We start from the raw sequence: 17,293 nt of genomic DNA on the forward strand, positions 1-17,293 counted from the left end.
ATATGATGGTAAACAAAATAGCAGTTTTATTTTATTTCATAAATGAACCCACTGACTTGTCACACTTGCACAGAAACAAATACATCCGACTCCTGCCGTGCAAAAGTTTAAACAGGAATATTCATTAATTGTTCTGCAAAAGCTCTAACAATTCTAGGTTCTAGTAGTTTCACGAAGATCACAAGTTACATATTCTGATAACTAGTGATACTCCTATTGGTGTTGCTCAGCGATTTTCTTAGCGAGCTCCAGCAGAGAGCCGTAGCGAAGAGTCTTACTTCTCCAGGAAGAGGGAATTCCCTCAAGACCGATCTAGAAAAACATAAATAAATAAACACAATTCACCTTTTATAACCTTGACAAATATAGAACAAAAATAATAGAGTCTATTGTTAATTATTTAATAGATATTCAGATTAAATTATAAATATGTGACAAAGAAATCAAAAAAATAATTAGAATAACTACTGTGATGTAATATTTAGCACAATAAGTTTTATCCTCCCGGAGGTTGGTTCAGTTTTAGAATCACTGACACATTGTTACCAACCCACTCTTCTCAAAGTACCCAAGGAGTTTGTGTTCATTACAAAATACAACACACACACACACACACACACACACACACACACCCCCACCTGCGCCCCGAGGCAGGCCCCGATGAAGGAGCTACGGCTGCAGGTGCATCCTCCGCAGCTCATGGTTTCTCTGACCGCCTGTTCATAACCTTTGGCTGTCAGGACCCCATGTAGCGCTGCTTGGAACGCACCCGGCAAACCTGCACGGACCCCCACGACATTAGCATCATCACACACAAGGGGAAGAGTGTGGATAAAACCACAAACAGTTTTAATCAACAATTGCATATATTTTTTAAATGCCTAAAATTCACAATATTGGCATAACAGATTGACTGGGTACTGCAGAACATGCAGATGGAGAAGGAAGGCATGACTGTAGGTGGGGAGAAGCAGAGAAGTGAAGATACCTCAGGAGTTGGGAAACTCAGCCGGGATGACTTCCTGGGGAGACTTGGACATGTAGTCCTTCACCTTATCAATATGCCCTGAAAAACAGTACAAATATAACCCACACAAAAAATGATTCAAAAAATCAAACAAAATCCGAATGGCTCAACGGGTAGATACAGTAAAGAGCAGCAATATATATCAATGATTATCTGTGCAGTATTTGGAGGATTTCTGTGTCCCGCGTGGAGCAGCCAAGCCCTCATGTGACATTTACCTACTCTTTACCCTGCTAATGTAACCATTCAGGAATATTTAACCTGGACTAATTTATACAAAACTGCCAAATATGGTCAGATAAAAGTAATAGGCCGTGTCATGTGACCAAGTCACGTGACGTTGCTGAGGGCCGCACACACCAGAGCTGTCTTTGTCCAGATCTTGAGGGTGAGCTCTGTTGGGGTCGTTGAGCTGGTCCATCACACAGTCCAGCACTTCAGGATCAGAACCATTTAGGATGAAATGCTCCAAAATCCTGAAAAAAAATTAATTATATATATATATATATATATATATATATATATATATATATATATACACACACACACACACACACACACACACACACACACACACACACACATACATACACTCAAATTCCTAATACAAGCACTATTTAGTCATTCTTTAACGATCCTACAAGAGGCAGCAGCCATATAAAAACAGTGAATTCAGTCACTAAGGAGCAAATAAGCCGTTTGGCATTTTTCTCCAGGATGCCAGGGCCACAGGTAGGTGTAGACATGGGGTAGGAACCCATTATCGTTCCATCTGGGAATCAAACTCCTTCACCACCACATCCTCCTGACCTAATTAATAACTCGATGACAGTAAATGATAATCAATAGAGAGGTGCCTCCAGTGGGGTTTGATCCTGTGCCAAGCAGGTGCCCACCTCGCCGCTGCCAGCGTCTCCACCACGCAGGCGTCGTTGTTCTGGGTGACACGCACGGCACTCTCCACCTTCGCCAGCATGTCGGGCTTCCCCGCGTAGAATGCCACTATGGGTGCCAGCTTGGCCACGCCGTCGATCTGCCCGTCCGTCTCACAGCCTGCATGGAGGAAGAGGAAGAGACGGATGACAGGTCTCCCATGTCCCTACATTTTTTGTAGGCATATTTTTGCCCAAGCTACTTAAGGTAAGGTCAACTTTAAGATCCCAGGATGGTAGATTTGGTTGTCAAGGTAGCAGAGGTACAGGGGCAGTAAAAACGACAAAGAAACAACAACTAAATCCAGAAGAATACGCACAGATCTACAAACAAACAAATGTACAAGTGAGCCTGAGAAAACATTCAAAGCATATGATCTAAATTGCAGCAACTACAAGACTTGATGATGCATGATGTGATGCATGATGACATAAAAAAAAAAAAAAAACTTAACAGTGTAGGTTGTTCTTCCTGTCCTACCTGTATTCTGTTTGCCTGCGTCCACATTCTTCAGGAAGCCCTTTAAACTGGCGTGTCTCCAAGGGCCCTGGATCGGCAGTTGAGGTTTCGGTCCTTAAATCATACATTTGTTTTGTTCATTTTTTCAGGTAGCAATGATGGACCCATCCCCTGCTTTTGCGTTAGAGAAGGGGCCTTACCTCCGGGGACTTTGTAGGGGTCGTTGAACGGCGTGTCGTACTCTGAGCCAGGCCCAAAGGCCTTCAGTGTCCGTTGCTTCAAGTCTTCGACATTCAGTCCTGGTCAAAATCGGGGAAAAGAACAGTAGTAACACCATCCACGGTGACATTCAGTCAATCAATGCTGAAACTTGTGGACAAATGACAATAGACATTATGTGATTTTGAAAGTGGTCGCCCGTTACCTCCACATTCGGCCAGAGACTCCAGCAAAACGTAGGCCTGGTCTCCATAGCAACTCTGCTGCCCGGTGTCTCTGCGGTAGAAGGGGTTGGCGGATATAGGGTTGAACTCGGGGTGAGGCTGCATGGCCAGCAAGATCTTCAGCTTCTGCAGGTCGTACACCCAGTGTAGCGGTTGGGCTACGCAGTGGACACACACATGAAACAAACAGACAAAAACAAACACGTTAAACACACAAAGTGGTTTGTTAAGTCTCAAAAGTTGTTTTTTTTACATTGAGTCAGTCTTACAAAAGTTTATCTTTAGAATATAATGTAGCCTACCAGCAGAGTCTGCCACCGCGGATCCAACGATGGCTCCAATAGCCCTGTCGGCCAGGGTCAATGCCATCTGGAAACAACAGTATGCTTATCAACTAAAGATTAACATTAAAATATTGTGGCGAGCTTGCATAGACGCCTTAGATTTTGTGCACTGATTGGAATGTTTAACCTGTCAATCTGTGTTGGCCAATCAATTGTTTTGTTTGTTGGTTGGTTGGGTGTGGAGAGTGGAAGTGGAATCTTGTAAATCTCGGTGAATTTCTTGCAATTTTTCGGACTGTTTTTTTGGCGTGGGTTACGGCCACAGTAGTCACGTTTCCATCTAAAAGGTGAAGCGAATCTTTAGAAAGTTCGCAAAAAATAAATTCGAATTAGGTGCGTTTCCATCAAGTGGTTGGAGCGGAAAACTACACACATTCCAGGGCTTGTCGTATCCTTTTGATAACAGCCTCTCTTAGGTCCTGATATATAGCGGAATTGCGTTTTTTTTTTTTGCTGAAATGTTTTTTTCTTCGATGAGATCAAGGACAAGTTTTACCTCTTCAGCGGTCCACAGGTATCTATTATTCACATTGGCCATCTGTTCGATGGACGTATTTAAAGGATACATTGTACATATTTATAATTCGAAATTCGTCGCAGCCTTTATACCACATACTCCAGGGTCTATAGCATATAACCGCGTTGTCTGATTACAGTTTAATGCATTTTCCACAATGTACCAGCTCTCGTTTTGAAGGCTGAACAGACAATTTGACTGGAACTACTTAGGTGTCCAAATATCAGGGATTAATGGACACAGTATAATTAAAGGATATGCAAACATAGACATCCTATATCATATATCATATAGGTTGTCTATGTAAACAAACGCTTAAAAAATATATATATATATTGACGCTACAAGTTGATGTCGGCAGGATTGCTATGGCCGGTCGTTATGCGGAAATCGGAAGGACGTTGTCAGTCCTTTGTGTTCAATGTTCGCTACGTCACATCTGTTTCGAAAAGTGTGTTTCCATCTCCCATTTTGCGCATTTACACTCTTTCGCATTTCTCAAAAAACACCTCAAGCGAGCGGATAAACTTTTTTTGCGAATTAGAGGATTTTTATGCGAATTTTGGTGTTTCCATCACCGTTTACTGATTCGATAATTGAAAATTCGCATAAAATCAGGGGGATGGAAAGGCAGCTAGTGTTATGTTGTCATTCTCCTAACAGCACATTCCTCTGTCCCAGGCGAGATCGTACAATATGTTCAGTTTAAGAACTGTCTCTAGGCTTGTCTCTGGTAATGTTACCGTTACTATGAGTGCAGTGAATGTATAAATATCTTTAATATGAGGGCAAGCTCTAACCCACTATCAATTCCATGATTTAATAGAGCAGAGACTGCGAGGGTGACAAGATCTTACCTTGAACCCTGCACGCAAGTTCCCTTGTGTAATACGCTACACACACTTCCTTCTCATGTGACTTTATGCTCACGTCATGTGATTATGGGCTCGATGGGGTTTCGCTGATTTCCAAACGTATTCCCAGCAGTCCTGTTGCTGCTTATCCAGGTTTGACTACATCCAATGTAGATGAAGGCGTGTCTTGAATACCTCCGAAAGCGTGTGGTGGCCACCAGCGCCCCTAGTGGTCGCTTGATCGTTGTAAGGCAGCATCTAACCGCTAGAGCTCACTGTTCCGTAAACGGTATTGTAGCTTCAACACTCTTCTCTGTTTTGGCCATGGACCTATTAAAGAAAGGACAGCGGATTAAAAAAGTGCGCCCATAAATTCCTATGAAAACTGCTGAAAGGCGCAGGGCAACATCGAGGAGAGATTTGCTTCCGCATCATGGGAGCCAGCCACGCCCTAGTGCATGACGTGCCGGATGCAGAAATATTCTCGTTGTCTAGCATTGATTGATTGATTGATTGAAAACTTTATTTCAGACTCAGGTCCATAGATAGCACAAGACAAATACAATACAAAAATATAAAAAGTCAGTTCATATACAAACATTTCAGCCAGTGCACCCTCAGGCTGGAGGTATAGCGAGCACAGCTGAGTGGGGTTTACAAGTACCACAATGAAACTATTCCGAGATTCCTCCAATCGTTTCATAAATTTAAACATACGATTTCTTAAAAGTGCATGGAATGTGCTCACTCCCGCAGTGACTGGCTGGCACTGCCCCCTCTGGGTATTTTTTAAAGGAGGCGCATAGCATCATTGTACGCAACTTTCAGCCTCTGCATGCTCGATTTTTGTAGCTTGGCCATAATTGAGCGCAGTAAAGTGGTGTACAATATGCTCTGAACAGGGCCACCTTCACCTGTGTTGAACAAAAGCTGAACTTGCGTGCAATGGTGTTTGCCTGGGCGTATAGTTTGCAGCATTGTCTGTACATATCATCGTCATCATTCAACTGATCACTTATAAAATGTCCAAGGTATTTAATCCTTCTAAATACATCAAGAATATTGCCAGACAGTTTGAACGCAGGGAAATTGAGCCTTTTATCCTGCTTGGTTCTACATATAACAGTTTTTCTCAGTCACTTTGGTACATTTCTCGAATCATCCTCAACATTTGCAAAACAGTAAATGCATTTAAAACAATTCGAACAAATAGCAAAACACCATGGATTACCTGCAAAAGCCAATCTCTTGCTCAAAATCCTTAGTTCATCTCTCAAAAGTAAATATCTGTGTCAATGAACATGTCAGTGCCATCACAATGACATGTCCTTGTGTCATTGTGTACGGCTAAGACAGTCAAATTGCTTAGTCATGTTGTCAATATAACAGTACACTCTGGAGGGATGTTCTGATGTAAACTATGGCTAAAGTTTTGAAGACAATTATTGTAAATTGTAAGTTACACCTTAGTGTATGCAGGATATTGATTGCAAGAGACTGGAAAAGATTCACATTTACGCTTTGACTGTTTGTACTGTAATTTGATGACACACCATGTCATTGCAAGAAATGTGAACATAGGACAATCTCCTTAGGGTAAACTGTACATGCATTGCTGTAGGAATTACAGTGCAGTCTTCCTACACCTCCTGACGTCTGTTGGGCCACAAATTCTCGTTCTCACGCAGCCTTACTCCTCTTCCTCTTCTTCTTCTCTCTGGCTGTTGACCCCTTCAAATTCCTTGTCCATCCATTGCCAGACAATGTAAAATTGTGTTGTGCTCCAGCTATATATATACTTGCCAGTTCATGGTTCATGAGATGCACCTTTGAGCTATTTCAGTAAACTGGTTGGTCGTTGGTTTGTCTAACACTTCACACATTTCCCTTCTTTAGAGAAAGTCAAGATTCACCTGGTAGCAATTTACCAATTCAGGACAGATTTAGAAAAAAACGTCTAATGGAAATGTATAGAAATATGCTTGACATATAATAACAACTTGTTCAACCATTTTCCATGTAAAGACTTATGCAATGAACTAATGCCTAAATGTTGTGGGGGTGAGACTATTCAACAGAGACCCAGTATAATACATTTTGATCAACATGAAATAAGCAATTGATAATGTAGGAAAGAGCAGAGAATTGTACATAACCATTTGCATGAATGTACCAAAGCATTTGCAACTTGTTCAAATAAATGAGAAACTGCTTTTTTGATGTGCACAAGTGACACAATGATGTGAAGATTGAACATGTAGTTTTGAGAATTTCAATTCTGATCTGAGGAATGTACCAAAGCGACTGAGAAAAACTGTAAAAGTCCAGCACTACTTGGGCTAATAATAACCATATCATCTGCATACATAAGGTGGTTCACCAACATTTCACCAGTCATACACCCTGTGTTACAGGCTCTCAATTGCATGGACAATTCATTGACATACAAGTTTAATAAAATTGGAGACAAGATTCCTCCCTGCCTAACGCCATTGCCAACTCAAAATGGGGCTGATATACTATCTCCCCATTTAATCTGCATCTTCTGGTGAGCATACCAGTAGATCAGGACCCTTACAATATACCCAGGCACGCCCCATTGTTAGCATTGCAGCATCATAAGCGATAGGTCTGTCTACACATCCCTCTGCGACCTTAAGTGATTAAAAGTCAACACAGTGCCTAAAAACTATCAACATCATTCATGTTAAGTAAAAGGTAACCTCGGACACAAGAAGTTAACTGAGCTCTCTCGGATGTCGGGCCGAAACAACACTTGTTTTACTACGACTCCTTTCAGTTGCCGACCCCTCCTTCTCCTGCAAAAAATAAATAAATTGAACGGCTAATAAAACGCTTGAGGTGGCCATTTGGTGCCATTTTTTGCGGCGACACATTCCTGTTCCCCACTTGTATTGGAGTGAACGGAGATATCTACTTCTGGGCCCCTTGAATCGAGGGACCCATCCACAGCCTGCTTAAACACTTCAATACAAGTGGGGAACAGGAATGTGTCTCGGAAAAAAAATTCTGGATATCAATCAAAAGCTCATAATTATCTTTATACCATGTAATAATAAAATGCAAGTTTCCTCTTTTCAAAACGCCACCTCAAGCGTTTTATTTTATTTATGTATTTTTTGCAGGAGAAGGAGGAGTTGGCAGCTGAAAGGGGTCGTAGGGAAACAAATTATCACATATAGAGAATCATCGGGGGGATTATTAACTTATACTTCCATGGTCGGTAAACAATGCGACTGTGCTCACTCAGACCTCTCGCTTATGATGCTACAATGCCAACAATGCAAATTAATGAGAATATTTCTGCATCCGGCACGTCATGCACCAAAGCGCGGCTGGCTCCCATGATGCGGAAGCAAATCTCTTCTTGATGTTGCCTTGCGCCATTGAGCAGTTTTCATAGGAATGAATGGGCGGCCATGTTTTTAGACCGCTGTCCTTTCTTTAATAGGTCCATGTTTTGGCTCCGTAAGGATGAAACGAGCTCCATGCCAATGTCAGGACCGCAGTGTCGATCACCAGCTTCCGCAAGAGACTTGCTTGTTCAGAGTTCACCTTGACTCCGGATATCCTCTTCCCTTACCCCCCACCTGCCCTTCTCCTCCCTTACCCTCCTAAGGACACCCCTCTAAAGCACTTATTGCATGTTTGTACGTCCTGGCACTTACTGTATGCACTTATTGTATGTTTTACGTCCTGGCACTTAAAAATAGTAGTTAGCATTGTGTTGCATCTTATCCTAGCTATCTTTGTTGAATAAGGGGAATGGGTTATCCTAACATGTCTAAGTTGTTTCTATGAACATCCATACTGTACCAACAGCGATATGTTGTTGCTTCTGTTTCTTCTGACAAATGTACTTATTGTAAGTCGCTTTGGATACAAGCTTCTGCTAAATGTAAATGTAAATGTAAAAAGAGCTATAATTCGAGTGTCGTTTGTTAGAAATGTCATAGCCAGCCCCCAGCTATTTATCTGAGGGAATATCTGTCAAACATAGGGAGAGAGGGAGCAGAGAGGAGGGGAAGTTTTTGGGGGTTTGTATTTTCAAAACCTTGCTCTCTACTGCTCTCTCTCTATACAACCCTTAAATCGTACCTACAGCAACATTAACTAAAACATTCTCAGGCGATTAGACAGAGAGAGAAACTCTGTTAGAGGCACTTTCATTTATTTATAGTCCACTGCTCTCCTTTCAATTGGCCAACTCATATTGCTGCAAATAAACAATCCAACTCTCTCTCCCTCTCGCTCCCTATCTTTCTCTCTCTCTTTCTGGTAAAATTAAGACTTAACGCTCTCAGTCGCTTTCACTTCATCTCCTGTCCTCTCCATCGTCATCGCTTCTTCCAAACACACACGTATACACACACACACACATCATTGAGACAAAAGACAACACAAAGGTTTGTTTTTGGACGTGTTATTGGACATCTCTCCCAACACCACCCACCCCACCATAAACCTCCGCCAAATCATTATTTCCTCCCTGTCTCGGGGCCCCTTGTGGAGACTGGTCCCTCAGAAGGAGCTCTATGCTCCTCTCTCGCTCCTTGTCCCTGCTTGACCCACGGAGACACATTCTAGCACTGTCCAGAGTGCCAGCAGGCAGCAAACAGACACCCAGACACCCCATTCGCTGCCCCACATCTCTTATTTTTAGCCCATATCTCCGCCACCTATCTGGGCTTTATATGGGAAGCATCCCTCCCCCACACCCCCAGACTAGGGCCTCTCCTCCCTCTCTATTTCCATCTCCATCCCCTTGTTTTTCCTCAAGTTGACACATATTAGACGTGTGTCGTCAGAGGGATGTTGGTCTGTCCAGCAGCAATGCACCCCAACTCTGATTCTGGTTTGAGTCTGGCGCCCCCCACATCTCCCTCTCTGTTCTTTGCTTTCTCCTCCTTACTTGCTTGTGCTCGCTCTCTCTCTCTCTTTACCTTGCACATTTGCTCCTTCTCTCTGTCATGTCATGTTCTCAGTCCATGTGGAGGGAGAGAGAGCGAGAGAGAGAGACAGCGGTCCCTTTCTCCTCACTCTGCCTTGTGGAATTCCGCAACACACACATGTTCACACACACGCACCCACTTTATGCAACCAAAGGCACATGCCAATCACACCCCTTAGCATGCAAACAGAAATACAGTATGTTCACTAGCAAAGCAGACACGCACAGAGACTTGTATGACCCCACAAACACACACACACACACACACACATATTCCTGCACAAGCCTATTTGCCCGTGCACAACCTCATCTTCCTCTTCCCAATTGCTCCTCACGCACACACCCCCAAAAACACAGTCTGCCAATGCCCCGCCCCTCCGGCACCCAGTGCCCCATCAGCGGGTCCCATGTGGGTTTTTTTAATAAGGAGAGCTCAGGAGTTGGTCTTGCTCTCTTCTGGGTGACGCGGACCCCAAGTGCTTCTTCACCAGAACTTCACTCCACTGTTGGCTTTTCCCTCCTCTCCTCCGCACCCGCCCTCCCCTCTCCTATTGAAAGTACAAATCCACGCACGCCAAGGAGCCCCGGGAAGCATGAAGTGGAGCTGGGTGTTAGCGGTGGTCCTGCTGTCGGTCGGGGCACCGGCCTGGGCCAAGGACGGCCTGGACTTCCCCGAGTACGACGGCAAGGACCGCGTCCACGACCTCACCGCCAAGAACTTTAAGGCGCTGATGAAGAAGTACGACGTGATGGTGGTGTACTACCACGAGCACCCAGGGTCCAACCGCGCCGCCCAGAGGCAGTTCCAGATCGAGGAGCTGGCGCTGGAGGTAGGTGCTGACCCGGGTGGTGCCGGGGGGGGGGGGACAGAACCAGTTTGCTGTTGGAGTTTTGCATATGACCAATGGTATGGTGCTGCGTTAGAGACCAACGGACCACTCGAAATAAGGCAGTTCTGTGTAAGAGGTTATAACTTTTCCTGCATATACAGATACGCTCTTGCTATAGTATTAATATGATAAGAGGACAGAATATGATATATATGGTACAATTTGACATGAGATCATTTGATTGAAATAATATCATGAGATAATGTAATATGATCTTATATATCTATGATATGAAGGGCTGTGATATGATACATATGTATATGATATAATATTTGATATGATATAATATTTGATATTATATGATACAGACTGATCTATGCTTTTAATTTCGCCATGTCATGTTTATTTGATCTCCACCATCACAGTAGAAAATGCCCATTGGAACCATATTCTAGCACCAACATTTTTCCCCTCAGAAGAGTCTGAGTTGTATTGGGGAGGTTAAAAGGCTGTGATTGAATGGTCTCCGTGAATAGGACCCCATATATTGTTTACACAGGAGTTGCATTTAATAAGGAAGCCGTTTGGAAATGCTAGACACGTGTGGCTATTATGGGAGGTACTTTCACAGATACCGTATGGTTGGAAAATAGTCGCGGCTCTGCTTGCATCAGAACTGCTGATTGCTGGGGGTTTGTTTGGCTTATATTTTTGTAATGTTTACATTATGCTGTGCAATTGCGGGCTAGCATTAACCCACCTGGTGCTTAAGGGAGCTGTGAGGATCAAAGATGGCTTCCTTTATTTTGCCAAAGTGATGACCAAGAGCTTAAGGATCTTAACTCATGTCTGGTTAGTGTTTGTGTGTGTGTGTGTGTGTGAGTAGGTGTGTTTGTGAATGTGTGTGTGTACGCGGGAGAGTGGATGCGTGTGTGTATCTGTGTGTGTATATGCATGCATGCATGCTTGTGTGTGTGTGTAGCTGAGAGGGTGTTAATGGCAGTAATGTTGCGTGGATACTGTTCGCACAGGCTGCCCATACCTATCATAGCGAAGTGATCAGTTCATCCAGGTCAGGGTAATTCTAAGATCAACATACGGACACACTGTCCCTTCCCTTCCTCGCCTGCCAGACTGTATTGCTGGCAAGTATCCCTGACAGTACCCCACACTGGAGTTTCAGTTCTAACAATATCCAAGAGAAACCGAGATACAAGAAATTGACACATAATGGAGATGATCAGATGATTAAATCGATGACATTTGCGCGCTTTATTTAACAGACGTATTGTCGCCCCCTGGTCTTTTATAGGCCCACATGAACGGTAGCCTTAACACCTCTCTCTCCTGCCCTTGGATAACATCAGACACCCATTACCTCATCCCTGAATGAAAGGTGACACGCCACCATGGCATAAGGAATGTCACAGATCAAACTCTGATACCCAGAGGTAACCCAGAAGCAAACAGGAATACAAAACCAAGGCATCGCTGTAGTCATTTGGCCATTCTCCCTTCCAAGTGAGATGCAAACATACCAAACACTTAGCTCAGCTGTATCTGTAAGATGTAAATATTACAGATATAGGGGGGCGGCAGAGAAAGACAGAGGATAAAGTAAAGTAAGGGCATATGGGTACATCATGTCAAGAAGATTGCGTGTTTCACTGACTTCCCTGAACATCTCTCGGCCCTACCACCAGTCCCTACCACTATGGGGGTCTGGCCCCCTGAGGTTTCCGATTCCCCATCACCCCAGTCGTGCCTGCTCAGCTTGGGCAGTACTGTTAGGACCCATACTGTACTGGTCAGCGGATCGCAGAGACCCCAGCGCTGACCGCCTCACTGCTAAAATAGTCCCTTTGCTGGCAAGGTGGATCAGCCGGCTATATTTATCTCCAGTGGGTTGGGTTCCCTGTCGTGTTGTGTTGCTTCTCATCTTGAATACATTCAGCACTTAATGCTCATAAGAGCTGAGATTGAATAATTAAAGGACTGCGGTTATGGACTTATCTGTCTATTTACTGGTGTTTAATGGATTTGTGCTTATAGTTAGCTATCTGTTGGCAACGTCTGGCCTTGAGTAAGATAGCAGGTCTTTCTGAGGACATAGGATTGGATTGCAAAACAAGACATTCCTAAAATAGAACAGATGTCATGTAAATCCTTCTTTTCAGGAATGTATGTGAGTTGTTTCCATATGCTTTAATAGAATTCGACCACATTACCAGACAACCTATTTGTGTATTTGGTCAGCGTTAGCATGCTTACAGGAAGTTGAAAGAGATATTCCAGTGAGCACTTCTGAATGCAGGCTTAATGGCACTGCTTGAACATGAAAGTCATTACTGGCGGGAGCTTATCAGCTCAATCATCGTTCTTTGACAGCCTTGTTAGCAAACTATTCACCCCTTTATGACAAGCAGCTAACCAATGATTGTCCCTTATAATGGTGCTTGAGTGTAAAAGAGAGAGATATAGAGAGAGCAAGTTTGTGTGTGTGTATGTGAGTGTGTGTGTGTGTGTGTGTGTGTGTGTGTGTGTGTGTGTGTGTGTGTGTGTGTGTGTGTGCTTGTGTATCCACCTGTTGCCTTCCTCACACCGTTGCACTGAGAGGCTGCCAGTAGCACCTCAAGAACAACTCCATCGATGCAGTTTGGCGGTAAACACAGATTGCCGCCATTGGTCAAACTGACTGTCACTCACCAGGGTTCAAGTTTCACACGGATTTAGAAAGTGCAGAGGCGGCAGTCTCATAATGACAGGCTTTTATGGTAATGAAACAAGCAAGTGATTCAGTTTGTTTGTATATGACTGTGATGGCCAGACGGGGCGATGCTCCATGAGGCCTTTATGTGTGCCAGGCAAGTAAGGCCGTCAATAAATGTTGCAGCTGATGTCTGTTGTTGAGCTAGCAGGCTAGCAGGCTAGCAGGCTAGTAGGCTCAGTAGACAAGCAGGCTAGCAGGCTTAGCAGGCTTGCGGGCTTAGCAGAATTAGTGGGCTTACAGGCTTAGCAGGCTAAGTAGGCTTAGCAGGCTTAGTAGGCCAAGTAACACAGCAGACTTCAATGTGAGAAGCTGACTGTCAGAGCCAATGAAGGAATATTTTATTAATAATAATTTTGTTAAAAATAGTTAGTTACGTGTAAATGATAAAAACATTTCTGTACTTTTGGGCTTCCGGTAAGATAAATACTGTGTCATTGTTTGGTAGTAACTAGGATTGGATATAATTAAGTTTGGAGCCTGATACTGTCGGAAGCAACAAAAAATGTTGACCATGCATTTGACTTAATAATTGTGTGATTTTTCTAAGTAAACGCGTTAAAAAGACTTCTGTGTTCCATCAAGTGGAACACAGAAGGAGAGCTGGAAACTAAACAACGAGCGCCACTATAGTGACCCTGCAGTGGCTTACGAGTTATTCTGACCACATCATTCTTTTTACAGCTCGCAGCCCAGGTCCTGGACGAGTTTGACGACGAGGATATTGGGTTCGGCCTCATCGATGAGAAAAAGGACAAGATTGTAGCCAAGAAGTTAGGTAAATAAATTTGAACCTAGAAGGAAACATCAAACATACATGACACATAAGAAAAATGCATGCCAAAAATTTGAATTGTTATCAGCTCAGTCAAGAAAACTGGAAATGCTAAATAAGAAAATAAGAAAAATGCTATAAAAATCAAGATACTTTAGTTGCCTGTAGGTCGATGGCATCTAAGATCGTTGGCTGCTTAAAAACACCCAACAATCTGAAGAAAAAATAAATTCTCCCCTGCACTTCAACAATCCCAACTTCCATTACCAAAAACCATTCCAACTCACAACACTTCCCTCTGGTGGTGGACATTGGTCATCAACCTGTTTCCCTTTCTCATCCTAGACCTCGATGAGGCCGACAGTATCTACATCTTCACTGACGACGAAGTGATTGAATACGATGGAGAGCTGGCTGCGGACACCCTCGTGGAGTACATTTTTGATGTTCGTGAGGACATAATCTCTAAGTTATAATCCTATCAAATCAATAACCACAACCATAAAAAACCATTTAGGAACATACACCCCCATGAAAAAATTGTGGTGGACAAAGTACACACCATTACTTGATAAAAGTATAGATCCTCCTGTTCAAATATTACTACAATACACGTGAAAGTTGTTGTTAAACTACTGGAGTACTTCAGTATTCAAAAGTACATTTTCTTTCTAATGTCAACTCAACACATTAGTTTTATTATTGCGACAATGCCTTTACAGAACCTAATGACTCTGAAATAACCAACTGAATGCACTGACTTGTACAGATGCATAATGCCTTCACTTGAGAAAATAATTTCTTGGTTTTTCTTAATTAACAAGTTACCTTTCTCAGTATTCTGAGATACATTTTCATGGACAACCCCAAAGTCCTAAGGTGCCTGCGCAAAGTCGACAAAAACAATGTATGGCAAATCTCATTTTATAAAACTAAGTACAATTAATTTGCTGGCTCAAAGCTATGCTTCAAAGTAACGAGCAACGTAAACTTTCCCAGAAATGTCAAAAGTACAAAATTTGTCTTTCAAAGGTAGTAGAGTAAAAGTCATATGTTTTTTTACTCAAATCAAGTACTTAAGTACAGTACTCAAGTAAATGTACTTTGTTCTTTTTCATCCCTGGTGATACACAACATCCCACTATTTTGTCTCCTGAAGTTCATACCCTATCCTCAGTGGCCTGCCATAGGCCTGCATTTATCTAGCGGCTATCTTGGTTCCATCTTTGTATCAAAACGCTAGGTTGGTGGAGGGAACTGAATGCAGAATTGTGTTTTCAGGTCCCCCTACCTAGCAAGGGGCTGATAAGACCACTGGCTATGCTTGCATTCACCTAGCATTCACCTTTGTTCTAAACGCTAGCTGGTCGGGGGGAACTGAATGCGGAACCAAGATGACTGCTAGGTGGTATAAAGGCTGGTTCTGACCTAGGTGCTGGAAGACCCGGTGGAGATGATTGACAACCAGCGGGAGCTCAAGGCCTTCCAGAACGTGGAAGAGGACATCAAACTGGTGGGCTACTTTAAGAGTCACAAGTCGGAACGTAAGAATCTGTACACGGTGGTAGCATGATAAGACCTTTTGATTTCAGGACAATCGGTCAATCCGCCATTTAGAGAGTTGATTAGTTTCCATGTTTAATGGCTTACTTAAAATATCTATATGAAAAATAACTAACCAGATTGATGTTTTTTTGTGATTGTTTCATGTGATTGGTTACATTATTTCCTAGGGGTTATGCTGCTGAGTCAATATGAGTCATGCCAGGGATGACGTTCTGAAACATATTGACGGATGCTTGCCCTTTTCAGATTTCCTTGAGTTCGTCGACGCTGCTGAAGAATTCCATCCCGATATTATGTTCTACGCAACATTCAATGCTAAGGTGAACCATAAAATTATCTGATATATTATTTATAGTTATTTAAGTTGCATCCATTTGACACACCAAGATAAAGAGATGATGCTTACCAAATTAACTTGAATATTTGACAAAAGATTATTTTTTCTAAATATTATTCCCATTAATATTTAATTAGACACTACACATTTGTTTTAAAATAATTTGTAGCAAAACTGTTTTAATAGTATACAAGCTCAAGAACCTTCCAATGTATTTATTTTAAGTTAAATACTTCCATTCCAATGTGTGTTTCCCAGGTGGCCAAGACTCTAGAGCTGAAGCTGAATGAGGTGGACTTCTACGAACCCTTCCTGGCCGACCCCCTGGTCATCCCTGGCAAGCCCTACACTGAGAAGGAGCTGGTGGACTTCATTGAGAACCACGACAGGTGATACGCACGGACACCGGCTGCTCTGAAACAGAGCCGACAATGAGTGAGCCGTGTTGTGGGGGCAAGAGGATCGTACTGGGAATGTGAAGCTCTGCACCATTAAAAGAAAAAATAATTTTGGTGGGGGTTGTGTTTAGTGTGTGTGGGTGTGTGTATGTGTGTATGTGTGTGTGTGCGTGTGTGTTTGTGTGTCTGTGACGACAAACATTTTGATGGTTAATAACAAACTCTTTTTTTTTTGTTACTGCCAGTTATCAAAAATGGCGTGTGACTGTGGTATTTCATTGCAATACCAGTAGTGTCGTTGCCATAATATAAATGTGCATTCATATTATAACTAACATAACTTGTCTGTGTCTTTAAAGACCAACCCTGAGGAAGCTGCAGCCCCACAACTTACACCCTGGGGGTTGTGTTTTGTGTGTGTGTGTGTGTGTGTGTGTGTGTGTGTGTGTGTGTGTGTGTGTGTGTGTGTGTGTGTGTGGCTATGACGACAAACGTTTTGATGGTTAATAACAAACTCTTTTTTTTTGTTAATGCCAGTTATCAACAATGGCGTGTGACATGACGGTATTTCATTGCAATACCGTTAGTGTCGTTCCGTAATATAAATGTGCATTCATATTTTCAACTAACATAACGTGTCTGTGTCTTTAAAGACCAACCCTGAGGAAGCTGCAGCCCCACAACATGTATGAGATCTGGGTAAGCGTTGAATAATATTCAATATTTAATAAGTGATATCTGACCTGAAACTTTTTCATCATCTAATTATTGCAAAAAGTAAAACTCTGCCACAATTACAAACTCCAATTCCATGATCAATACATGAAACACTGTTCAACCAAATACCAACATTCAAAGCAATGTAAAAATGATAACAATTTCAAGTCACCAGTAATTTGATATCTTATGTCAATAGGATGATGATGTTGGTGGTGAACACATTGTTGCCTTTGCAGAGGAGTCCGACCCAGGTAAAAGGGCCTCCATTCAAATATAGGAACGATTTTACTAACAAGAATCGTTGCTCGGGTTTCACAGTGCAGATTGAGGAGTCACATATGTTTTTGGCGT

General features: G+C 42.7%; 2 protein-coding genes across 4 annotated transcripts in view; one reads left to right on the forward strand and one right to left on the reverse strand.

Moving 5' to 3' along the window:
* Positions 1-3: 3 nt before the first annotated feature.
* Positions 4-4,890, reverse strand: LOC307085948 (crystallin J1C-like). 2 transcript variants are annotated; one of them, XM_079750899.1, is made up of 10 exons: positions 4,581-4,890; positions 3,165-3,231; positions 2,844-3,020; positions 2,620-2,718; positions 2,441-2,533; positions 1,924-2,080; positions 1,388-1,503; positions 989-1,066; positions 639-778; positions 4-312 (listed from the first exon to the last, which is right to left on the reverse strand). In XM_079750899.1, exons 2-10 carry the CDS (start codon positions 3,229-3,231, stop codon positions 214-216), a joined length of 1,026 nt encoding a protein of 341 aa, XP_079607025.1. In that variant the 5' UTR covers positions 4,581-4,890; the 3' UTR covers positions 4-213. The 2 variants fall into 2 exon arrangements, with proteins under 2 accessions (XP_079607025.1, XP_079607026.1); XM_079750900.1 differs by lacking the exon at positions 4,581-4,890 and adding an exon at positions 3,334-3,475.
* The window catches only part of casq1a (calsequestrin 1a), a 17,037-nt gene continuing 3,331 nt past the window's right edge, over positions 3,588-17,293 (forward strand). The window contains exons 1-9 of one of the 2 annotated variants that reach the window (XM_079750896.1): positions 3,588-3,720; positions 10,108-10,379; positions 13,831-13,924; positions 14,267-14,367; positions 15,354-15,465; positions 15,734-15,807; positions 16,083-16,213; positions 16,876-16,921; positions 17,139-17,193. In XM_079750896.1, the coding sequence (XP_079607022.1) occupies positions 10,143-10,379; positions 13,831-13,924; positions 14,267-14,367; positions 15,354-15,465; positions 15,734-15,807; positions 16,083-16,213; positions 16,876-16,921; positions 17,139-17,193 (850 nt within the window). In that variant the 5' untranslated portion in view covers positions 3,588-3,720; positions 10,108-10,142. Of the gene's footprint in view, positions 3,721-8,887; positions 10,380-13,830; positions 13,925-14,266; positions 14,368-15,353; positions 15,466-15,733; positions 15,808-16,082; positions 16,214-16,875; positions 16,922-17,138; positions 17,194-17,293 lie in introns of both variants that reach the window. The other variant, XM_079750895.1, reaches the window with a different exon arrangement.

Source organism: Pollachius pollachius (genome assembly GCF_949987615.1).
Source record: "Pollachius pollachius genome assembly, chromosome: 14".
Classification (NCBI taxonomy): Eukaryota; Metazoa; Chordata; class Actinopteri; order Gadiformes; family Gadidae; genus Pollachius; species Pollachius pollachius.